The following is a 26,270-nucleotide window of genomic DNA, read 5'->3' as shown; positions in this document are numbered from 1 at the left end:
TATGATCCAATTGGTCATTTTTTTGTCTTATTCTAGTCTCTGCTACCTCAGCAACCATGAAGATGAGGAGAGATGGGAATGTTGAGGAGTTTAATCCAAATGATTAGAGAGGGAAGTAGTTACCCAATGACGAAGGGATTCTGTGTAAATGGTAGCAATGGTCTTTGGATTTCTATTAAGGACAAAACGTGTAAGAAAGGACCATTAAAAAAATTAGGATTACACTGCTGAAAGGGTTAAACAGTCATCCAAAAATGAAGGGTTTTTGTATAAATAATGACAACATTCTTTGGATTAAGGATAAAACGTGTAAGATTTTGGATTTCCCCTAGGGACTTTGGCCAGATGGATCTATGATTTCCTTAGTATTAGTAACCTCCAGGTGAGGAACCTTCCCTCATCAATGCAGGGAAGCACCTTCCCTGCAAATTTATGGTCATAAGAGTGACCTAGAGCAGTGGTATCAAACTCCAATAGAAACAGAGGCCACATAAGGATCCCTATGGTTTGTGTATTGTCTTAGAAAACCACTTATTAACTGAATCTGTTTTACTGTATTTTTATTTATTTTGTTAAATATTTCTTAATTACATTTTAACCTGGTTCGGGCCACATGAAGGAGTGTTATGGGCCTCAAGTGGCTGATGGGCCTCCCGTCTGGTGCCTCTGGTTTAAGGCATTGTGACTTGCTCAGGGCCACAAAGCCACTATATGTCAGAGGTGAGACACAGACCTAGGTCTTGTTGGCTTTGAGGATAGTTCTTTATCTACCACTATACTGCTTCTCGTGTAGTTGTTGAAAAAGCAACAAGAGCCTTAGGTTTTCCTCGGCCTCTACTCTACCAAATGGCAATGAGAACCAGATTTTTGTCTGAATTAAGAAATCTCTGTTTAGTTTACACCCAGATCTGTTTGTCTCTGAATGTACGTCTGTGGAATAAGTCAAAATTTTCCTGCTGCGTCCCCAAAGCCCTACATAAATATGTTTGTTTTTTTTTTTTAAAAACTCCCTCCTTCTTTCCTCCCGCTGCTTCCTTCCTCCATTCTGGTTAATCTAGCTAAGTGCCTTTTTGCTATTTAATCTCTTATAAATCTTCTCCCCCAAAGCTGAAGCTGCTTGGAACAAATAATGCTTTGCCTCACCCACCTCGTTCTGCCACCCACCACCAATCACTCTGTTCCCTCAGGGATGTACTCGGTGGGAATGGTAAGGATTACACAAACCCTGGAAGGGAGAGATGAATAATACGGGGTGCCCCCAAAGTCTTAATGCTGTTTGAGGCATAACCGTACTGAGACTTCTGCTGCTGGCGCACGAAGTAAAGGGGTGTCAGGGAAAAGGACAACAAGACAGGGGAAATTTTACTTCCAAGAAAGGAGTAACTAACTTCCTTCAGACCATAAAGCTTATTAGCAATGATCTCTTCCCATAATCTTAATGGTGTATGGAAAAGGATACCACATATAAGAAGTGGGCAAGCAATGCAAGACTCTTTACCTTAATTTTATTCCTTATGGGACTAGGATTCCCATAAAGAACAAGATAATATTCCTAAGTGATCTGATTCCTTAGGAATAGTATTCTAAAGCCCAGTATTAATACAAATGTTTATGATGAGTTTTAAATATGCATCTGGGAAATAACTTTTAAAATGTTGACTCACCGGTGACTCGGGGCTGATTCTTGACACCACAAGAGGCATTTTCTGATCAACACCACCCTAGATGATTTTGTTAAATAAGAAAAAAAAGACAGTATTTCACATTAATGAAAACAAGTATAGTGAAAAATTCCATAGTGCCAAGGCCTAATTTTTTTTCAAGGTATCATAGAAATAAGGAGTCTTCTCAAAAAAGAGTGCCAAGATTCTGATTCCTATTCTTCTAAGTATATATGTGTATATATATATGTGTATATATATATATATATATATATATATATATATATATATACTTAGTGTTGAGGAAGGGATGGGGGAAGGGTAGAGACAAAGAGCCCTTTATTTCCCCAATATTCTCCTGACCCTGGCACATTCCACTAATTAGAGGTTGATATGAATATTAAAGGCTCCCCCTTCATAGGAGTTATAAACTGTTCCAACCATTCTGGAGAACAATTTGGAACTATGTCCAAAGGACTATAAAACTGTGCTTATCCTTTGACCCAGCAGTACCAAAAGAAATCAGTATCCCAAAGAACTCAAAGAAAAAGGAAAAGGGCCTATTTTTAAAATTTTATTTTATTTTTTTAGTGAGGCAATTGGGGTTAAGTGACTTGCCCAGGGTCACACAGCTAGTAAGTGTTAAGTGTCTGAGGTCGGATTTGAACTCAGGTCCTCCTGAATCCAGGGCCGGTGCTCTATCCACTGTGCCACCTAGTTGCCCCGAAAAGGGCCTATTTATACAAAACTATTTTAGCACTTCTTTTTGTGGTAGCAAAGAATTGGAAGTTGAGGAAATGCTCATCAATTGGGGAATGGCTGAACAAGTTATGATAAATGACTGTGATGGAATACTATTCTGCTTTAAGAAATGACAAGCAGGATGGTTTCAGAAAAACCTAGAAAGATGTATGTGAACTGATGCAAAGTGAAGTGAGCAGAACTAGGATATCATTGTACCCTGTAACAGCAATACTGTAATGATGATCAACTGTGAAAGACTTGGCTATTCTGATCAATACAATGATCCAAGACAATTTTTTTGGGGGGGGGCAGGGCAATGAGGGTTAAGTGACTTGCCCAGAGTCACAAGGCTAATAAGTGTCAACTGTCTGAGGCTGGATTTGAACTCAGGTCCTCCTGAATCCAGGGTTGGTGCTTTATCCACTGCGCCATCTAGCTGCCCCCCCAAGACAATTTCAAGAGATATGGTATAGTGGGAGTTTCTTCTTGGTATCAGATGGACTACCCGGTGGCTGAGGTACCTTACAATAGGGGTGTCAAACTTACAGCCTGCAATGCTCCTGCCAGTGCTGCCCGAACCAGATTAAACTATAATTAGGAAATATTTAACATAATATTGAACAAGAAGTGATCTAAAACAGTTCCAAAGGATTCATGATGAAAAAATGCTATCTCCCTCCAGAGAGAGAACTGAGTGTAGACTGGAATAATTTTTTTTTTTTACTTTCTGGGATGTCATACATGCATAGAGGCAAGTAGGCTTTTTGGTGGCTGGTAGAATCAGATTGTGAAGAGCTTTATGTGCCAATCTAATTTACATCTTACGTGAGTTACTTTAAAAGTTCTGATTGGTGGAAAGTGGAATAATTCTGAAGCATGGGGCACTTACTTCTGATTTCTGATGCCTTCCCTCGGTTGCTTTTCGCCAATTTATTCTGCATATTATCTCTCTGTTAGACTGTGAGTTCCTTGAAAACAGGAATTGTCTTTTGCCTTTCTTTGTAGTGCCTCACACACAGCAGGCACTTAGTAAATGCTTGCTGATTGACTTTATTTTTAGAAGGCTTTGGACAGCTGAAGGGCAACATGAGGAGATTGGTGAATAGGGGGAAGAGATTTCAAGTGGAAAGAGAAAGGTACAGAAAGGGAGGTAGGAGTGTGATGAAGACAAATTTCTCAAGAATTACAGGTTTGTCTAGGAACCAGGTGATTGACAAAGTAGGCTGGCTAACTTATTAGAATGGTCATTCTCAAAGATAATTTCTATTCTTTTTTGTTTGTTTTTGGTGAGGCAATTGGGGTTAAGTGACTTGCCCAAGGTCACACAGCTAGTAAGTGTCATGTGTCTGAGGCTGGATTTGAACTCGGGTCCTCCTGACTCCAGGGCCAGCACTCTATCCACTGTACCACCTAGCTGCCCCAATTCCTATTCATTTTAAAAGGATTTGATATGAGCATTCTTCGAACTGATTTTATACAGAATTATGCAACAAGTTTCTGGCTTCTCTGAGAAAACAATGATTTTGCCCCTTGTGGCAAAAGGGAGAAATAAATTAATCCGTTGCTGCATCACTGCTATCCTCCTTAAAGTGGGCCAGCAGAAGAACCAATGACTGTTAAAATTAGAGTCCTCATTTTAAATTTTTTTGTTTGTTAACATAATCTCTTTAGTTAATATTAAGTTTGGTGATGACCATCATAAAAATATTCTAGATAATCTAGCAGTATATTTCACAATGGCTTTCAAACTCATGCAGTTCTCAAAGGTTCTAATGGAAGGTTAATTTTGGCAATATGAAAAAGGTGTGCCAGGGAGCAGTGGCCATCTCATTACAGAACAGACTGTGTAAATGAGGTTTATGTCTCCATATCCTATGATATGGTAGAGTATTTTTTCCTTGTCTATACATTGGGTCTTTTAAGTCTTAGAATCAAAGAATGTTTGAACTGGGAAAAAAAGCTTTGGTTATCATTTAGTTTCTAACCCTCACACTTTAAAGATGAAGGAACTAAGTAAACCTGCCAAGGATGCACAGTGTCTGGAACCGGAATTCAATTTATTTATAAGCCAGCAATAAAATTCACCCTCTCCTAGTCTTAGCTGATCTCTGCAATTGCAGAATTAATGTTTCCTGGCTATCAGGAACATCTCAGGTTATATTCCCAAGGTTGATACTGAAAACTACTTCTGTAGCAAATAAGCACAAGAGAATTGTAGAATGTTAGAGCTGGAAGGGACCTATGAGATCATCTGATTCAAGCCCCTCATTTTACAGTTGGGGAAACTAGGGCAAACAGAGGTTACGTGACTTGTCCAGGGTCACACTGCTAATAAGTGTCTAAGGCTGCATCTGAACTCAAGTCTTCCTGTCTCCAAGCCCGGCACTCTATCCATTGCACCACCTAGCTGCCTCTATGTGTATGCAATATAGCCATGACACTCCCTTCCAGTAAACAATCAACAAATACTTTTCTATTAATCACCTACTTGGTGCCAGGCCCTGGGGAGATATATATGTACAAAGAATGAAATAAACTCTACCTGCAATGACTTTATATTCTGGTAGAAATGAGTTCTTACCTTTAACCAGAACACACATTTCTACTGAGAAGTAATAATTCTAATTCCATTAAAAGGCTTGAAATGTTGTGAAATTACCTCTTATATTGACATGAATTTATGAATGCTACTCTACCTTAAGATTAAAGCCAAATTTTCCATCTTCATCTGGAGTAATGCACACCAGGAGTAGATAACCATCACCATCTTCATTCTGAAATCAATTGGAAGATGATAACAGTAACTCACATATACTGCTTTAAAGATTATAAAGTGTCCCATACATAAGAATCCTAAAGGTAGTACAAGGATTATCGGCCCTATTTTATAGGTGAAGGAATTGAGGCTCAGAGATATTCAGGGATTTTCCTGAAGTCACATGGTCATCAGACCTGCAGTTCAGTAACAGTGCAGTGAGCATTTATATAGCACTTTAGGGTTTGGGAAGTGCTTTACAAATATCATCTCATTAACAACCCTGGGAGGTAGGTGCTATTATTATCCCCATTTAACAGATGAAGAAACAGAGGTTAAGTGACTTGTCCAAGGTCATACAGCTAATAAGTGTCTGGGTGCATATTTGAACTCAAGTCTTCCTGACTCCAGGGCATTATCCACTATGCCACCTAGCTGCTGTAAACTCTATTTTCATTATACTATGGTACCTTTCAAGATGATTAGGTATAGGATTGTTCCCCTGTCTAATCATTACGGATGCATAACTTAGAGAAAATACTTTATTTTATGATGATGTACATTCTTCTGATAAAATGTTTGAACTCTAAGCTATACATTTGATTTATGCCCCCCCCCCACAGTACAATATTCAAGCCAGCTGGACTCACCTTATCACAGTAGTACTGATTAGAATCTTCTGTCAAGCAGCCTTTACTAACACTGGTATAGGTGTCTAAAAGTTGTTGATCTACCCCATCGAGGGAACAGCAGCCTGGAGCATTTACCAACTGAGATAAGGTACTGGACGATGTCTGGGTCTGAGAGTTTGGGCTGTCTTCCAATACATCCCTTCATTAAGAAATATTTTAATAGATCAATTAGTATTCACTATAATACACAACATGTGTGCGGAATTGCATTTATTTGGCATTGATTCCTCAAAGGAGTAGGTTTGGGGGTCACAATTCCTATACAGGGATATTTACCTGTCCCACATAAAACCCTCAGGTTATCCCTAAAAGTTGGCACTGAGACCCCATGTACATTTGGAGAACTCAAAGGCCACTATTGCTTTGTCTCCTGACCCTGCCTAAAAATAGAGTTGGGCTCACTATTTCCATCAGTGTTTTGGGGGAGTCACTTTATCTTGATAAGATTCAGGAGCTGCAGATAATGTGATGTTCTTTGTTCCCTACTCCCACCCTCTTTCCCCACCCTCTTTCAGAAGGGCCCTACTCTAGCTAGCCTCTAGAAAAACAGTGTGCTCAGCTGGCAGTTGTTTTTAAATTACCTTAACCAAGCTAGTCTAGGCATGTATAATTTACACAGGGGCCTATCAGACCTCTATCCCCTCTAAAAATGATTTGTCTCTCTTCCCTCAAGTCCTCCCTTCTGGAAGACACTGCAACTACTACTCTTAGTTGTTAAGATAATATGGAGAAACCTGTCATGTTCTGTATAGTTTGCACATGTCATTGCTAAGCAGTTGGCTTAAGAAGATGATTTTGGAGAAAGGGATCTGGTCTTCTTAATAGGAATGATAAGCTCTTGGCCAGGGAAAGAATGCATCTAATAAGACTGCAAAGAATGTATTTCGATGGAGGATTTTAGAGGAACAAGAAGGCTAAAGCCTTAATTACTTACTTACTGTGGAAGGAAGGCAGAAAAGTGCCTAGACTTATATGTGTGTGTATGTATATGAATAGGCACACACACATATATGTATACACACATAACTGTATATGCCTGTATGGATGTTACTTATACATTTAAATGTTACTATATGTTATATAATTTCTATATTGCTTAATGTTATGTATTCCTCATATATCAACATAGTGCTATGTTATATATTATGTATACATTTAAATGTTACTATATGTTATATAATTTCTATATTGCTTAATGTTATGTATTCCTCATATATTAACATAGTGCTATGTTATATATTATGTATACATTTAAATGTTACTATGTTATATAATTTCTATATTGCTTAATGTTATGTATTCCTCATATATTAACATAGTGCTATGTTATATATTATGTATACATTTAAATGTTACTATGTTATATAATTTCTATATTGCTTAATGTTATGTATTCCTCATATATTAACATAGTGCTATGTTATATATTATGTATACATTTACATGTTACTATATGGTATATTTTATGTATACATCTATAAATTACTTAGTTATATATTACTTATAGATTTGCATATTACCATATGTCATATGACTTATATATTTAGATATTACCTTAAAGTTTGACAGTATTGAGCATACATCGTCTCAATCCTTACAACCATCCTATGATATAAGAACTGCAGGTATTATGATTCCTGTTTTACAGATGAGGTAACTGAGGTGTGGAGAGGTTTGGTTACTTGTCTATGGTCACAAAGCCAGAAAACATTAGAGACAGGATTCCAATTTAGGTAGGTCTCTTCTGACTTTATGTTCAGCATTTTGTTCCACAACACCATATTGTACTCTCAGATAACTAGACAACTATTAGATTAGGTACCGTGAAGGGATGAAATAGTCAAAAGAATGTCAGTTCCTCTATGACTTAAAAACATGAAGTAACTAGAAGGAATTAGAGGAATGCCTATAACCATCAATATCTATTATGCTAATGCACAGGGAATGTGTAATAAAGCAAACTTGATATTTTTAAGAAGCAGTAGTAAATATGAACCTCTAGGCATCACCAAAACTTAAGATGACAAACTACAATACGGAGATGAAAGACAGTTCAAAAGAAGCAAATCTGACAGAGGGAATGGCAAACTAGAAACGTACCTACATGTCAACCTACAAACCTAATGGGGAAACGTGATGAAAAAAATGTTTGGGTGCAGGTAAAAGGAAGAAGGAACAGAAGTGATAGTATTGTAGGAATATGCTATGAGATGTCCAGGCAGAGGGACTGGATGATGAGTTCTTGATTTAGATCACAAAACTGTCGCGAAGATAAGGGAAGGTTGTGATTGTGATGGGAGAGTTGGCCATGTGGTGGAATTCTCAGCAAAAAGCAAAAAAAAAAAAAAAAAAAAAACATCATTCCTTCACTTGCCTTGCTGATAAAGGTAAGGAGGAAAATAATACCTGCTTTGTACCTGATCTTACATTGGATCTGATTCTGACCAAAATGGCTGGCAAGGGACTTGGCAATAACCAAGAAAAGACATTTACACCATACTTCAGCAAAGATTTCAGAGTTCAAAGAAAAGGAGGTATGTTCCCACTGATTTTCCTAAAAGGAATGGTTAACATTCAAGAATGAAATCCTAATGACCCAACCATGAATGATTCCAACGAAGAAGAAAAGGAAGAGAAAGTGAGATGTGGCTTCACAGTAGGGAAGTATCTGATGAGCTCAGATTTAAGAGGGCATGGTATATTTAAAATGGAAGTAGGGGCATAAAACCAAAGATAAATAGGACATCAGCAAGGTTAAAACCTAGAACAAGCAGAGGTTTGATGCAAAGTCTAAGGACAACACAGAGGGATTTTTAAAAGCTGCATGGGAGGGTGGCTAGGTGGCACAGTGGATAAAGCACTGGTCTTGGATTCAGGAGGACCTGAGTTCAAATCCAGCCTCAGACATTTGACACTTACTAGCTGTGTGACCCTGGGCAAGTCACTTAACCCTCATTGCCCCTAAAAAAAAATTTAAAAAAAAAAAGCTGCATGGGCTGGGGGGTGGGTTGTTAGGAATGCTGCTGCTTGGAGCAGATGGGATGATATAAACAAATGATAAAGATTCAATCCCAATAGTTAGGAGCAACCTAACTATTCAACTGCCATTTTTCTTCTGTTTTCCCCCCTCTGAAGGATAATGATCTTTATCTTGAAAACGATAGGAAAGGGGGCAGCTAGCTAAGTGGCACAGTGGATAAAGGACCGGCCCTGGATTCAGCAGGACCTAAGTTCAAATCTGGACTCAGACACTTGACACTTACTAGCTGTGTGACCCTGGAAAAGTCACAAAACCCTCATTGCCCGCCAAACAAAACAAAAACAAAAACAAAACAAAACAAAACACGATAGGAAAAATAGTTAAGCAGGATTTAAAATCCAAGAAAAGTAAGAAGATAGTAGGCAGGGCACTCAACTGCTATAAATGACTTTGTCCCTTGTCCCAGAAGGATTACATCCTCATGTATCAAAACAACTTGCAGATGTAATTGCTGAACTTCTAATAGTGATCTCTCAGGAACTGGGGAGTGTGAGAGAGGTGCCAACAGGGTTGGAATTGACCACATGTTTTCCTGATTTTCAAAAAGGGGAAATAAGGAGTGTTCTTCAAACTATAGATGAGTAAACTTGGCATTTATCTGTGACTAAAATCTAGAATGGTAATTTTATCATATAGTTTGTGAACACCAAGAATGAGCACAGATTCACTAAAAGCAGTAACAATCTAATCTGCAGAATGACATAATCAATGCCAAAGGTGGGTGGGGGGGGGTGGGAAATGACTGTCATCGGTTGCATTTAAAGATGCGGACTTCAAGAGTTTGGGATGTCATCAGTGTCGGTGTAGGGATCCATCCAATTCCGAAGCTTCTGAGAGTTGCTCTGGCCTAGTCTTTACTCCAAGTCTTTTCAGCTTTATAGAAATTGTCGGAGCTTACATTCCATTCCGTTGGTATAATCTTTGAGGACTCAAGGTTACCTCCACAGCATGAGAAGTCAGTGGAGTAAGACTATTCAGAAAACAGAAATACACCATCCATAAAGGAAGGTGACAGACTCATTGTACTATGAGACCACATTGGGAATATTTTCTTTTGCTCTGTGTACCATGCTGAGGAGGGACACAGATAGCCAGTAGCTTTCCAAAGAAAGGCAATCAGAATGGTGAGAAGCCTGGAAAGCATGTTATAGAGATCTGGGAAAGAAATTCAGGGTGTTTAGAGTAGAGATTAAGTGAGCTGGGTGGGTTAGAGTTAGTGTAGGGAATCTGTCTTCAAATACCTGAAGGACTATCACATAGGACTGACATTAGCCTTATTATGCTTGGCTCCAGAGGAATAATTTCCTAGTGATAAGATCTGTTTGAAAATGATGGGGCCTTCCCTGTGAAGTGACAAGTTCAGAGTCACTCGCGCTGTAAAAACAGGAGACTATGAAACCCCTTGATGTATATGTTTTAACAGATCTAAATATTGCATAAGGAGTTGGAACTTAAGGACTTCTCAAGCCCCTTTCACTTCGGAGGATGACTAATCGACTTCAGCAGAAGAAAGCTGTCGCCTTCTTTTGCTCATTTTAAAATTCAAGCCTTTAGTGGCATGTGATTTTCACCAGACCATTACTTATCTTTGTCCTCAAGAAGTCACTGGAAGTACAGAATTAATATTACATAACATTTTGAAAAGTTTACATATTCACTTTCATCTAGTAAGTTTTTAATCTCAAAACACTAAAATTTAATGAAGAAATATTGTGGCACTATTAGAAGACACAAGAGGAAAACACAGCACATGGTATTTCTAAAGTTTCTATTCAGAGGGAGATTTCACAAATGTAGAAGGACCCTTTATAAGACATCTAATACAACCTACTACGTCCTTCATTTTGTTATTGTTCAGTTATTTTTCAGTTTTGTCTATCTGACCCCATTTGGGGTTTTCTTGGCAAAGATAGAGGAGTGGTTTGTCATTTCCTTCTTCAGTTCATTTTACAGATGAGGAAACTGAGGCAAAAAGGTTAAGTGACTTGCCCAGGGTCACACAGCTAAGTAACTGTCTGAAGCCATATTTGAACTCAAGAAGAGGAATCTTCCAGACTTCAGGCTCTGCACTCTAGCCACTAAGCCACCTAGTTGCCCATCTTCACTGAAGTAAGAAACAACAGAATCAAGTACCTGACATTTTATTTCAAGAATGAAAGAGCTTTCATAAAGGTCTGGGAAAGTAATAATTCTCCTGTACTCATAGGATCATCAATCCAGAGCTAGAAGGGATCTCACCCCAAATCCACCTAGTCCAACCCTTTCAACTATCTTACAGATGAAGACAATTAAGCTCAAGGTCACCTAAGAAAACATCATCAGCAGGATTTTTTTTTTAAGTGAGGCAATTGGGATTAAGTGACTTGCCCAGGGTCACACAGCTAGTAAGTGTTAAGTGTCTGAGGCCGGATTTGAACTCAGGTCTTCCTGAATCCAGGGTCAGTGCTCTATCCACTGCGCCACCTAGCTGCCCCCATCAACAGAATTTTAATGCAGATCCTCTGAGTCTTGAGTCAATGGGCTTCCCCTCTGCCCTGTTGCCTCTTGACTCCCAAGTTGGTCTTTCCACATCTGGAGTACTGAGTTCTATTATTAACATTTTATTTTAAGAGGATATTGATGTTAGATCTTAGCCCAGTGGAATGCAACTAGAAAAAGGACAGATCTAGACACTCTGAAATACTGAGGCATGGTTGAAGAAGCTAGGATGGTCAGCCTGGAGAAGAGAATAACTGACTGAAGCACTTTGTACAATAATAAAAACAGGAACAGATGATACTAATATAGAACTTGAGCTTTGGTACAATTCAATTTATTCTGTGCAGTTCCAAAGTGCAGGATTAGGGCCACTGGACAAAAAGTTACAGGGAAGCAGGTTTGACTCAAGAAATTTGCACAAGGAAGCCGTTTTTAACATAGCAGTTCTCAAAGTGCAGCCCAATGGTCTCCAAGACCCTTTCAGGGGTCCCACGAGGTCAAAGTGATTTTCATTAATAATACTAAGATGCTTTCATTTCTAATATAGTGAATATTGATAGATATAACTCATTTAAGCAACAATTCTTGGGGGGGGTCTTCATTAATTGTTTTTTGGGGTGGTGCAATGAGGGTTTAGTGACTTGCCCAGGGTCACACAGCTAGTAAATGTCAAGTATCTGAGGCTGGATTTGAATGCAGTCCTCCTGAATTCAGGGCCAGTATTTTATCCACTGGGTCACCTACCTGCCCCCCTCATTAATTTTTTTTTTCGGGGCAATGGGGGTTAAGTGACTTGCCCAGGGTCACACAGCTAGTTAAGTGTCAAGTGTCCGAGGCCGGATTTGAACTCAGGTACTCCTGAATCCAGGGCCAGTGCTTTATCCACTGCACCACCTAGCTGCCCCCCCTCATTAATTTTAAGAAAGGGGTCCTGAGAACCACTATTCTAACAAATAGAGCTGTGCAACAACAGAATGATTGACTTCATAAGGCAGTGAAAAGTGTTTGGGCACTTCCGAATAATCTGGTTGGGGATATTTTATTTCATTTTCAATTCTTAAAATTACCCTCTTATTTTTTATAATATTTTATATTTTCCAATGACATATAAAGACAATTTTTAACATTTATTTTGAAAAGTTCTGAGTTCTAAATTCTCCCTCCCTCTCTCTCCACCCCCCCCCATGGTAAGCAATCTGATACAGGTTATACATGTGCAGTCATGCAAGACATATTTCTATATCAGTCACATTATAAAAGAAGACACAGACCCCCTCCCAAAATCCCACCAAAAAATATAGTGAAAAATAATATGCTTCAACCTGCATTCAATCTCCATTAGTTCTTTCTCTGCAGGTGGATAGCATTTTTCATCATAAATCCTTTGGGATTGTCTTAGATCATTGCATTGCTAAGAATAGCTAAGTCATTCACAGTTGATTATCATACAATATTGCTGCTACTGTGTACAACGTTCTTTTGGTTCTGCTCACTTCACTCTGCATCAGTTCATGAGAGTCTTTCCAGGTTTTTCTGAAAACATCTTGCTCATCATTTTTTATAGCATAATAGTATTTCATTAACAACACGACTTGTTCAGCTACTCCCCAGTTGATGGGCATTCCCTCAATTTCCAATTCTTTGCCACCACAAAAAAGAGCTTTTATAAATATTTTTGAGGGGCAGCTAGGTGGCACAGTGGATAAAGCACCGGCCCTGGATTCACGAAGACCTGAGTTCAAATCTGGTCTCAGACACTTGACACTTACTAGCTGTGTGACCCTGGGCAAGTCACTTAACCCTCATTGCCCAGAAAAAGAAAAAGAAAACAAAAACCAAAAACAAAACATTTTTGTATAAAGTGCTCTTTCCCCCCCCACCCCCTTTTTGAACTTTTTGGAATATAGACCTAATAGTGGTATTGCTGAGTTAAAATATGCATGGTTCAAAGGATATGCTTTCTGGGCATAGTTCCAAATTGTTCTCAAGAATGGTTGGATCAGTTCACAACCCTACCAACAGTGTATTAATGCCTAGTTGGGGATAGTTTAGAAGGGACTGCTGTATTAGGTGGAAGGTTTGACCACATCATCTTTAAGGTCCCTTCCAACTCCAAGATTGCATTATTTCTAGTATTAATATATTTAAGCCTCCTATATGAAATATTACTTTTTTAATCCTAGGTTTTACTTCAACTCTCTGCAATTTGGATTATTTTACTATTCTGAGTGCTAACCTTTAAATTCACCAGAAGAAATAAAGTCATTTGAATGACTGACAGGTTAGGATTTTCCCAGAGGGAGGGCAGCTGCTATAACTCACTATTCTCAGAGTTCTAGGAGTAAGCCTTGTAAGGGACTAGATCTATTGTAGTTCATAAGCCCCACCCCAATTGGAGTGGTCCCCATGAACAAATCAGTTGCTAAAACTTAATTAACCTTAATCAAAAAATTTACTGAAAATGTAAGATAAACAATATTTTCATATGATCCCACCCATAAGGCTCAACTACATACTCACACCCATGCACTCAGTATCTGTGGGGAAAATAAATACACATTTAAAGCCCAGGACATTAAAGCATGAAGGAAATACCTGTGGCCAAAACAACTCATAACTCTGGAACTATGAACGGATGGGCACGGTTTCTGTGTTGATCAGATGCTTCCACTGTTAAGCTGAGCTGAGCCATGCTGCTGGACTGACACCTCATTGGGCATAAGCTCAGCTGGACGAGCTAATCTGTTGGACTGTTTCTGTGATACTCCATTTCTAGGCTATTCCTATGCTCGGCTGGGCTTGTTCTCTAACAGCAACTTTATTATCGATCAGGTGCAGCTTTAGGCTTAGCCGGTACCTTCATCTAAAGCAGTGGTCAGCCTGCTATTTAGTCTTATACTAAGTTTTGTATAAGTTTTTCAATGCCTGTCCAAACTCCACTCCTTTGGCAGTGTTCTTTTCTTCACCTCTCAGTAGCTCTTCTCCTCTCTGCCTGCTCTTCCCTCTTCAACAGAATTTGACAAGCAAGCAAAATATATCCTCTCTACTCCTCATTCTTCTGCTCAGCAGCAGGTGGCAGTAGAGGGAGAACGCCAGTCTCTCTTTGGCCAACTAAATATGCCTGGCAACAAGTGACAGTGCAGAGTTGGGATCTCTCTGATACACCTCTGAAATCTGTTCTTTTTTACCTTTTTATCTTTTCAGCTCATCAGCAACTAGATTTTCTCCGTGAGAGACCTCACCCTATCTCATGGTTACCAACCAAATTCTCATCTTCTTTCACTAATTCATAATCAGGTAAAATACATTTGTCCTATAATCATAAAACAATTCTAATATCCACATTTCTCCCGATTATTATCAACTTCAAAGTTCTTCCATATTTGATTTGTAAATGAACCTTTAAAGCACAAAACACTAAAGAAGATTTTTATCCTGTATCTACTCCAAAGTTGTATAGGCAGTCATAAGTAAATGAGAAAAAGCTGACTTGGAACACTGAATTGACTTGCCTCAATAACTACCCTTTCAGAACAATGAAGCAGAATACTGCCCCAAACCAGTGAACTTTTAAGAGTTGCTCCCCCTTTTACCTGTATTTATACAGCTCTTCAAAAATGACCTGCTCTAAATCAAATGCTTTTTTGAAATACACAGTATAGGATTTTATGTCCACTATAACTTCTCTGTGAGGTTACTGTAGAAAATCATCTGTGAAAGCTTTTCCACAACTTCATATTTTGATCAAGGATATCCTTTACATGGACTTTTGGTATAAAGATTTTGTTTCAGTAAGAAAGCACTACATTGGTTAGATATTCATAACGACTTTTTGGTTTCTCTGATATTTTTTGTATTATATTATTTTTTGTAAAACCAGTGTTTCTAAGATTTTCTATTATTTTGAAATATTGTCCTCTAAGTTATTTTGAGAATTGATCCTCCAGTGCCTTTACAATTATGCTACATACAACATAGATTTCTTTCTACATACAACATGAATTTCATCATACTTGATGAATGCAGCAATCTGTTACTGAAGTGGTAGAATCCAGATATGGTGTCTGTCCATCAACATCTACAGTATCATTACTCTTTTTTTTTTTTGCAGGGCAATGGGGGTTAAGTGACTTGCCCAGTGTCAATTGTCTGAGGTTGGATTTGAACTCAGGTACTCCTGAATCCAGGGCCAGTGCTTTATCCACTGCGCCACCTAGCTGCCCCCTAGAATCAATTCTTAATAACCCTATTACTGCTCTCCTTCTCACATGATGTTGCATGTATTTGTATTTATTTATTTACTTTGTATTTATTTATGTATGTACTTGCCAAGTCCCCTGTTAGCAGATAAACTCCTCGTTTCATCTGTTGTATTTCTATCTCCAGCTCCTAGCATAGTGTTTGGTACACAGTGTGCACTTAAATATCACTGACTGGTTGATGCTAATGGAGGTTAGTGATTCAAGTATTCCAAATGGAAGATAATTTAAAAAAATAATTGAATTTGGCTCATTTTGGGTGACTATGACTTAATTTTGAATATAAAGTATGTCCAATAATCTGAAAATTTCCAATGCTTCAAACAAAGTAATCGATCAAAATGATAGGTTTGAGTTAGCCCTAACATTTATTGGTTCTGAGAATCCAAGTCACATCATGAAGATTTGAATTAGGGAGAAGCTAGCTAGTTTCTCAAATTCACATTCCCCTCACCCCCCATTTATAGCTCTGCCTCCATCTCCTGTGGGGCATGATGGAAAAATTACTGAACTTGGAGTCAGGAAGATATGAATTCAAATCCTGCCTCTGACATTTACCAACCAGCTAAGTTATTTATCTCTCTGAGTCTTGGTTTTCTTGTCTGTTAAAATGGGGCTAACAATTTCTACAGGACGTTGCTCCCAGGATTATTGTGAAACTCAAATGAGACAATTTATCCAATGGAAAAAAAAGACAATCTATTTGTTTTGGAAATTTTAAATAGCTATATGAATGTTAGTTATTGTCACTACTTTAGACTGATGCAAAGCAAAAAACCTCACAAATCTAGCCATATCTTCTCTCTACATATGCACCCTTTTTTCAAAGGAGGTAAATATGCTCCCTGTTACAGAGAGGTGATGGATTTAGGGTACAGAATGAGACATGTATAATGTTTATATACATATGTATATGTGTGTATACACATATTATTTTGCATATTTGCTACAGGAAATTTGTTTGGTTTTTATTTTTCAATAGAGTAAGAGGTGGGAAGGACAGAAAATAGATTGTTATTTTTTTAATAGAGAGGTAAGGGTGCTACAAATGTGAAATGCTGAAAGTATTTTTGGATGAGATCACAGTATTATTAGCTTTACTTAACTTTTTTTCTACCAGAGACTTTTCACAAAGGACCAATCTGTAAATATTTGTAATGTAAAAACAAAACACACCAATAAAACTTCAAAAACAAAAAAAGGAGGTAAACTAAATGTTTAATTCTTTCTAGACACCAAGAGACTACAGGGTATAGTTACGAATAATAGCTGATAATCATTTTAACAAAAGGGTTATTTAAAGCAAAAGAAAGGGATGTCACCAGAAACTAACAAAGGCATTATTTAAGCGGAACAGATATCACAAGGAAACTGAAATCTAGATTTTTTTTTTGTAACTGATATACACAGAAGGCAATATTTGTAGCTCATAAGAAATAAGCTAAATGAATGTGAACATTGACCCTGAAGAACCAGTAGTATAAATTCAACAAACATTTATTTAAGGATCTATCATACCTGAGGCACTCAAAACAGGCACTAGAGATATATAAACAAAACAGGCATTCCTCAAGGAAATTACATTCTACTGGTTTAGTATTTTATGTTTAACATCTCAAATAGCTTCTTAAAAGAATTTTTTGCAGGCTAGATGCATTTGCTTAATTGTTTACTATTTTGTTTTAGAAGGCAGGAACTAGGTCATTACACTCTGCATTACCCTGCTGTACCTGTTAAAACCATCAGGAAGGGTAGGCAATTGATTTGTGGAGCAGGACGGGAGCAGCAGCTATTACCACTAACATTGATAAAGGAACCCATCTTTCTGAGGCTTCCCGTCACTACTATATAAAAGCTGAGCTGGCTTTTAAACCAGCTATTTCTAAACTGAGCTATTTCTAAACTAGCCCCATACTGCAGAGCTGGCTGCTCTGTCAAAGAAAGAGTAGGAGATTCAGGGGGAGACCTTTGCAGTGCAAAACAAGGTTGCCAAGGGAGTTTTGGTTCCAGAGTTAGCTTTTCCTGTGTGTCTGTGTTCCTTTGTTTTCTGAGTGTCCCTGGGAAGACTATCGGGGATTGGGTTGGACACAAGCTGTTGGAAGTCTTTATACACTGATTATTACATCGGGAGAAGACAATGATGATCCTATGTCATAAGGTCAGTGATAGATACATCAGAGAAAACCCTTTCTGATAAATGACAAGAGGAAAGGCCATTTTCAAAGGAAGAAGTCCAAGCTATCAACAGTTATATGAAAAAATGGCTCTAAAAACCAAATAAATGCAAATTAAAGCAATTCTAAGGTCTCACCTCAAAACTGTCAGAGTGAGAAAGCTGACAAAAAACGAAAATGACAAATGTTGGAGGGGTTGTGGGAAAACAAGGCACACGAATGCACCAATGATGGAGGTCTGAATTGGTCCATTTAGCTGGAAAGCAATTTGCTACATCGAAAAAGTCACTAAACTGTGCATACTCTCTGACCCAATATGCCCCAAAGAGACCAAAGAAAGAGGAAAAGGAAGCTTAAGTTTAAAAAATATATATTTAGAGCTGCTCTTTTTTTGTTGTAGCAGAAAACTGGAAACTAAAAGAATACATATCTATTGGAGAATGGATAAATAAATTACGGCCTATGAATGTAACAGAATAATTCTGTGGAAAGACAGAATGGATGTTTTCAGAGAAAATTTGTAAGACATATAAACTAATGTAGAGTGAAACAAGTATAGCTGGAAAGATTTATATTATGACAACATTATCAAGAACAGTAACTTTGAAAGACTTAAGAACTCTGGTTAATGAAATAACAAACAATTCCAGAGAACTAATGAAGCATGCTGCCCACCTCCTGTCAAAGAGATCAGGCACTGATGGTGGAGAATGAGATGTACATTTTTGGACAGGGCCAATACAAGGCTCTACTTTGCTTTACCGTAAATCTGTTAGGACAACTTTCGTGTGTGTGTGTGTGTGTGTGTGTGTGTGTGTGTGTGTGTGTGTGTGTGTGTGTGTGTGTGTGTGTGTGTGTATGTTCAATTGGAGTGTGGAGGGAGAAAAAATGCTTGTTAGTTGAAAAAAATAATAAAAATAAAAATAGAATCCAAACAAAAAGCCCTTTCTGAGCCCCTCCTTACTCTTTGAGGTGTACCTGTGGCAGAGGTCACAGTGTGTTTTTTAAAATTATTGCTAATTCTGTATTTTATAAATTAATTGTTATTTATATATTACTAGCTATTGTACCCGTTTTGGCAGTAAGCATTTACTATTAATTAATATCATATATACCACTAAAGAAATGACCATGTGTCTCCCTCCCTAAGTTCTTACAGTCTCAGGTCATCATACCTATATAGTTCTAAGAGCATGAACCAACCAGAGCAAGGCTAAAGAGAGGCAGGAGAGGACAAAAAGAGAGAGCAAAGAGGCCTACCCTGGTGTGGCCAAGGATTTTATCCATCTTAGACAGAGGTAAGCCACTACACATTGATCTAAGTCAATTGGTTATAACATCATTTGGTTCCATTGATTGATGTGACTTGAGGATGGTCTAAAGAGTATGCAAAAGGGCAAATTCCAGTGTTTAGGTGTGCTAAATCAAAACATCAATTTCCATTTCTTTTGTTCACCTGGGCCTGTCCCAGACAAGAGCTGAACTTTCTGAGGTGAGGGATAAAGAGGATTGAAACTGATCTCTGGTCCCCCCACCAAAATTCATTATTAATAATTATTTTCTCACAACAGAAACCTATTACTCAGAGGTCATGGTCCCTTGACAGGGCCTAGGATCACTACACAATTGATGCTCAGTTATAAATTAACTTTTAAAGGACTTTAAAGGATTTCCTAGTCATCACCTTTTGGCCTAAAAGTCTAGCAAATCACTGTATACAAAGAGGTAAATGAATGAACACAAGTTCTCTTACTGTCTCTGTGGACTTCGGTTCTGCGAAAATTCTGAATCGCTGTCTCTTGAGGATGGAGAGATCTTGTAGGTATAAAATACATCTTCTGTTTCTGTAAGGTATGTTGTTTCACTTGCAAGGTTATCTGCAGACGAATGCCGTGGTTTTCTAATTTCATGTCGTAACCTAGGACTTCGCCTAAAGAAAAAGGGGGTGAGTGAGTTAATTAAATCAAATTCACTCTGAAGTTTCATTCAATATAAATGATGTTACTTTATAAGCTAACTTATTAGGATTAGAGGCTCACCATGCCATTAGGTAGGAACGCCATTATGTTAGGCAAAACAATGATATATGGAGCAGCTGGTTCCACAAGAATAATGCTGAGGAGGGAAGAAGGAAAAGAAGTGGAGACAGTAGGAGGAGTAAAGAAAGGAGAAAAGATAGGAAGAAATAAGGGGAGAAGAAAAGAGAGAAGTCAGAGTGACAGAGCAGAAAAGGAACCTTAGATATCCTCATTTAATATATAAGGATACTGAGGCCCTAAATGTCACAGGATTAAGTGGCAGAATTGGAATTTGAAACTAGGTTTTCTCACTCTGCGTGACATTCAGTGCTCTTTACACCATATCACATTGTAGATGGAGAAAAGTAGAGGAAAAGGATTAAAAAGATAAACAAAAGAAGGCAACAGAGAAGAAGAAGAAGAAAGGAAAGGGGAGAGAAGGGATGGAGGGGAAAGATGCAGTGAAAATGGTATCCTTGTGATCTTTTGAGGAGTGTTCCTATGTCTTTGGGATTATGTATTTATTGCCTTTCGTGTGACATGACGATTAGTGGTTAAGCAGAAAGACTGTGCTGGAATGTCACAATTCTGACAGCAATGAGAAACTTTCCTAAATAGCTTGAAATGAACCTGAGAGGACAACCTTGACTAATAAACTTCATCTAGAATATCCAACTAGGCCAATCCAAAATTAGGATGGACAGCCTGGGGGAAAAAGAAGCCCATTCCCTTAAATGACATTCCCCCTGCCTTGGGAAAATGCTAACTAGGCATGATACTTTGAGAAGCTTGCCAGCTAACCAGGTGGTGTTGAAAATAACATTTTAGATATACTGTTGATTACCTGAAACTTACTATTGTTGGTTCTGTAAGAACAGCACCGTATCATGCTTCAGAAGGGATGGCTCATTATTATGCTAACTGATGAACTAAGTTCCAGGCAAACCATGGAACAGAAAACCAAGGAAGCGTATTATAATTACTATGTTTGTTTTTTAATCATAAATATGCAAATAGTTCTGGGATCTCATCGATGTGTACATTCCCTTCAGTGAAGCAAATTATGCTTGCCCATGGTTTGCAAGTTTTATTTATGACCTCCTATGAGCTCACCAAAGGGGGAGATCCATCCAAAGACTGGGGCCTTTCTTCTATTTCTCCTGAAAACATGTGGCTAACTAGTGGAGCATAGAGGCTATCCACTGGTTATCCCTTATTCTCTCTACATAACCAGACCATCTTTTTTATTAGTCATGTTATTTTTTAAATGATTTTCTTTATTCGATTCTTCCTTATGTGTTACAATTTGTTCACAACCAGCACGTGCCTTTCTGTTGCCTTCTTGGTAAAACTAATTTTTAATATCCGTGATGCATGCATATAATGTTTTCAGGAAAAATTTATATAGGTGGTTTAAAGTAGGCATACAGGTTGGTAACTGATGTAGTCTTGGTTGCTATTTTGGTATTAAAAAGTTACACAAAAAAGTGAAGGGTTTAGAACCTGCTACCACAGTGGAAGAGACAGTTGCTGAGGCTAAGACTAAAAAGGAAAAGAAATCCTTGAGATACTTCAACAAAACTCGGTAGAGATTTAGTTCCTAGAGATATTTTTTCCAGGGATGGATGGTCAGATTGTGACACCTTATCTATTGCTACAAGGGACCCTCAAGCCTAAGCAGGGGGTTTACTTGGCCTCATCCTGTTCAGGATTAAAAGGAACATTAAACTCATACAAGTTTAAGTGTTTAATAATTTTCTATATGTGTACCAGAAAGAAAAAAAATTCCAACAAAATCTCTGGGAAAAAATAAAGTCCAAGATTTTTTTTTCTATGCCTTTGAGATTATCCTGTCCTTCAGATATCTTATGAATCAATCCCTTCAGATACTTAAAAAACTGGGTCATTTCCAGCATGGATCTCCTCTATGTACACCTGGTATAATCTAGCTGTTTTTCCATATTTTATCTCTGAAATGCCTTTCATACCTCCTCTAATAGCCCACCTGGGATTGATATGTAAGAGACCAAATATGGCAGCTCCACTGCTCTTAAGGTTGCTAAAAAAAAGTCTGTTATTAAAATCTTTGTAGATCTTTCCGATTTCTTTATACTGAAATCCTTGGGATGATTTTGCTTAGTTGGGTCTCTTGCCAAGTGTTTAACCTTTTCTTTTTGGCTGGGCAATGAGGGTTAAGTGACTTGCCCAAGGTCACAAAGCTAGTGTCAAGTGTCTGAGGCTGGATTTGAACTCAGGTCCTCCTGAATCCAGGGCCAGCGCTTTGTCCACTGCACCACCTGGCTGCCCCTGCCAAGTGTTTAAAAAACTGGTTCTACTTTCCACTGCTCCTCTGCTTCATGAGGCAATGCTGTTCACAGTCTTCCATCATCCTTCTCCAGAAAATCTTATAAACAAGTTTATAATCTAAACCAGCGTTAGACTTGGTTACCATTTCTCTCTGGAATAAAGAGCCAAACATTTATTGATTAAGGCATTTTGAGGCATCTTTTGGTCTTTTCTTTATGGCAACTGATTTGTATCAGTCAAAATTTTTATTGAAATTATTGTAGACTGTATGTTCTTTCATCCACCCACATCCTATTTTTCACCATCAGTAACTTGTTTAAATAGGTCAGGGTGGAATAATGTTAATAAAATGCTATCTTTTTCTCCTTTTTCTTCTTTCTTTAAGCTTTGTACTAATTTTGATCTTTGCTCTAATAAGGTGATGGCTTGGCTCTAAACAGACAGCTGATTCAGTAATGACTATCACATCAGTAACAGTCATTTCCTGTCTGTTAAAACATAATCAATTTCATTTTTGTGATGTTATTCAGTGCTTGTCATATCCCGTGCCCACCTAGTCTTTTCTCATAGAAAGTATTCAAGATATACAAGTGTGAGACTTCTTTATAGTCTCCAAGTCTTCAGTTTCTCTCATTCCTTTGTCCTGATCCAGATTCTCCAAGATTTCTTGCTAACTTTACTTATTTTCCTTTAAATCACTGAGTATCAAAATAAAAGTTAACGTTACTTCTAGGGTCTTACTAATTTCTTCATTCCCCTTCTCTACCCCTCCATCCTCTATGGTAGATGCTAGCCTAAACTACAATTATTTTCATAGTGATCCTTTTGGAAACACTTCACAGTGCTGCACAATGAGCTAACAAAAAATCCCATTAAATAAAAATTCCTATTGCTTTTGGGTGGGCTGATTAAAACCCTATTCTGACAATTCTGCTGTCTTCCCAAGAAGAACCTGTGAGCCATCCTTCTTTTCATCTGCAACTTCCTTCTTTCTTCTGGTTTTGTTTATAACAAGAAGGTCAAGATTAACACTCATTAAGTTGCTCTGGTAAAATGTCCACTCATGGGCCACGGGACAAAGCTCTTCCATCTAGAGGACAAATAGCTAAATTTAGAGATGGTCTAAAAATGGTGATTCTCAGCACCCTGTGATCTCTTCTCTGCCCCCTTTCTGCCACAACCACACAAGTCAGAATCGCATACACAGGATGGAGACCATTTTGTCTTTTTCTTTCTTTCATGGACTGCCATAGTCAAATAATTCCTTACCAAATGGTCAGCCTATTGGCCCCTGTATTTAATTAATCTGGTATTTAGAAAAGCAGAATCAGTCTGTTTGCAGGGTCATACTTTTTTTTTTTTTTGGTGAGGCAACTAGGGTTAAGTGACTTGCCCAGGGTCACACAGCTAGTAGGTGTTAAGTGTCTGAGGCCAGATTTGAACTCAGGTCCTCCTGACAACAGGGCTGGTGCTCTATCCACTGCGCCACCTAGCTGCCCATCAGGGTCATACTTGAAAGACGTTATGATGTGGTAAACCAGATAGAGCTTCTGGTCTGCTAACACAGCCTTCCAGACTTCTCCCTCCACCCTGCAATCACCTCCAAGACAGAATGAGCTATCAGAATCACATTTCCTGGGAAAATGTCTGCGCATTTAATAAATAGAGAGGCAGTGTAGAATGGTGGATAGAATCTGGACAACATGGTCCAAGCCTGTACCAGCTGTGATAGCAAAGACACATTATTTAATCTGTTAGCACCACAAGGCAACTCTCAAAGACTAGAAGTCACATGGCCTACCTGCATTGGTGGAGAGAATGTCCAGACTAGGAGTACCCTACATGGATGAAACCATTTTTAAAAAGTTTTGTTTTCTGAGCAGTGGAGGTTACTCAATGCAATTCCTATGAGGAGAGTGCATGAGCTATACTGTAAGGCCTTTGCAAATCCTACTTTGGTTGCTTAGAGCCCTTTAAAAATTCTTGGCTCTGTTCTGAATAGCTGATTTGCCCTGTACATGACCTCTAGGTGAGAATTATTACTGTACTTACTAATTTTACCTCTTCTAAGCTTCAAGGTGTAAACTTCCAACTAGTTATTAGATATCTAGCTTTGGCGAACAAGTCTGCTTTATTCCAACACTGCATGGCTTCCTAGATTGTCAATCACAACTCCTCTAAGGGAGGATTATTAAAATTATTTCTTGGCTGAACTAATCATTTTTAGTTTAGCTTTATAATAAACGTTATGCTCCTCTCTCACCACTATGTATTTTCTTGATTATTTTGGTCACCTTTTCTGGGTCAGGTTTGTTTTTGTTGTCGTTTTAATCTTTTATTTTAGTATCTCCAAAACTCTGAATTATAGGATGCAATCATCTCAGAAAAACTAAAATTATGAACAATCTGAAGGGTGATGGAAAGGTTTTGGTGGGTATAAGCAGGCTTGTAGCATGTTACCCATGATGACTTGCGTGCAAGAAGTAAAGGAAAAGATATGAATGATGGGAAAAAGAGGTGGGCTGGTCATATAGCAAGAACGATGGATGGCCTGAATGACACATTGGTACCCTTAGGGTATTATTACTCACAGTTATATAGCGCTTTAAGGTTTTCTCACAACAACCCTGTGTGGTAGGGAAAACAAAAACAGAAGAAGAGGAAGGCCTCTAGTAATTGGACAGCTCTTCTACTGATGATTTATGGGAAAATGCAGATGAGAAGTACACAAGATGAGAAGGGACAAAGGTATTGTAGTTTATGTATTTTAGTATAGATGGATCATGGGTGACAATTTTTTTTTTTACAACAGGATATTTTTCTTTTCATTTCATTTCTCCTGTTTACAGTGCCCCACCCTTCTGTTGCTACAGCAACACTTAGAGCTTGATGTCTTTAGAGAATTATTTACAAAAGCTCACAAATACTTTTCTTGGTCTCTAAAGGACAGCTCCAAGCTCATCATTCTAGGAAATATTGTCTGGGTAGCTCCCTAAATCCATGGCCACCACCAAAACACAAACATTTACATTAGCATTATGTAGCTTGTTAATTTAAATATTTAAGACACAGCTCTTTTATGCACTAACTGAAAAGGAAAAAAAAAATCTCACTGCCAGGTGTGTTAAAGTTCAGTCTTTTTCTTTAGATGAGCTTGCATTTTGAAAAAAGAGATGAATGTTTGCTTGTGTCTGGCAAGGTGAGAGAAATGACTTACCAGTTGGGAGTAATGGGAGGAGATCGAGAAGGAAGACTTTTGGTTTCTAAATGCTCGACTGATAAAGATCTCCTCTTGGTTGGGTTCCACACCATCCCACCTATCACCTTTTTGCAGTACTGGTTATTTAAAGACCTAAAAGACAGATGCATTTTGATTTTTATATGAAGTAGAACATAAATTAGTAGCATCTACGAAAGAACACATGATGTCAAAAACTGTATCTCTGGGTCCTGATTTTTCCATACTCTTTCCCCAGCAATTCTATACAGGTGATTCAAATTTTTCAATCAGGCTTTATTATAATATAAAGGAATTTGAGATGATAATCAATGTTACAGACCACACATTCAGTCTTACACTGCTTAGTTTGGACAGAGCTTTAACCTCAAGGGTAAGGTAGGTATCCAATAGTATTTTCATGAATCCTTATTTTCATTTGCTGTTTATGAAGGTCCTGATTAAAATCAGAGTTCTCTGTACCAGCCGAGTCTGAGTTTACACTTTAGCGGCAAGCCAAGTTGCCACTCTTCATCTCCTTAAGTTATTGAGGAAAAAACCAACACTCCCCCCTCAAAATTAACAAGGTCCCTTTCTGTGTAAAACCCTAATTTATCTATTTGAGGTTTTTGATTCTCCTGTTCCCCCCCTTCCTTCCCAATTTCCCATCTAGCCACTTTTCCTCAACAACTAGACACAATTCTAATAGGTTCTGACCTAAAGGATGCATATTCTCAGTCCAGTCCTGCTCTTGGCCCCTGTACATGACATTGTTCAAATAATTCCTCTTACTCTATCAGCATTTCCTAAGTTTCTTCTCTATTGGACTTCTTCACTTCCATTAGCAATTCTTTTTTTTTTTTAGGGCATTGAGGGTTAAGTTACTTGCCCAGGGTCACACAGCTAGTTAAGTATCAAGTGTCTG

General features: G+C 38.1%; 1 protein-coding gene across 4 annotated transcripts in view; it reads right to left on the bottom strand.

The window, feature by feature from the left end:
- The window catches only part of PTPN3 (protein tyrosine phosphatase non-receptor type 3), a 237,245-nt gene that overhangs the window by 44,305 nt on the left and 166,670 nt on the right, over positions 1-26,270 (bottom strand). For all 4 annotated transcript variants that reach the window (XM_043979052.1, XM_043979053.1, XM_043979054.1 and 1 more), the window contains 5 exons: positions 25,346-25,480; positions 19,557-19,733; positions 5,811-5,991; positions 5,102-5,179; positions 1,665-1,721 (listed from right to left, as the gene is read on the bottom strand). In XM_043979052.1, coding sequence (XP_043834987.1) covers positions 1,665-1,721; positions 5,102-5,179; positions 5,811-5,991; positions 19,557-19,733; positions 25,346-25,480 — 628 coding nt within the window. The remainder of the gene's footprint in view (positions 1-1,664; positions 1,722-5,101; positions 5,180-5,810; positions 5,992-19,556; positions 19,734-25,345; positions 25,481-26,270) is intronic.

This window comes from Dromiciops gliroides, chromosome 1, assembly GCF_019393635.1.
Source record: "Dromiciops gliroides isolate mDroGli1 chromosome 1, mDroGli1.pri, whole genome shotgun sequence".
Taxonomy (NCBI): domain Eukaryota; kingdom Metazoa; phylum Chordata; class Mammalia; order Microbiotheria; family Microbiotheriidae; genus Dromiciops; species Dromiciops gliroides.
The sequence above is the reverse complement of the archived record's forward strand: the minus strand, read 5'-3'. Positions and strand labels throughout refer to the sequence as shown.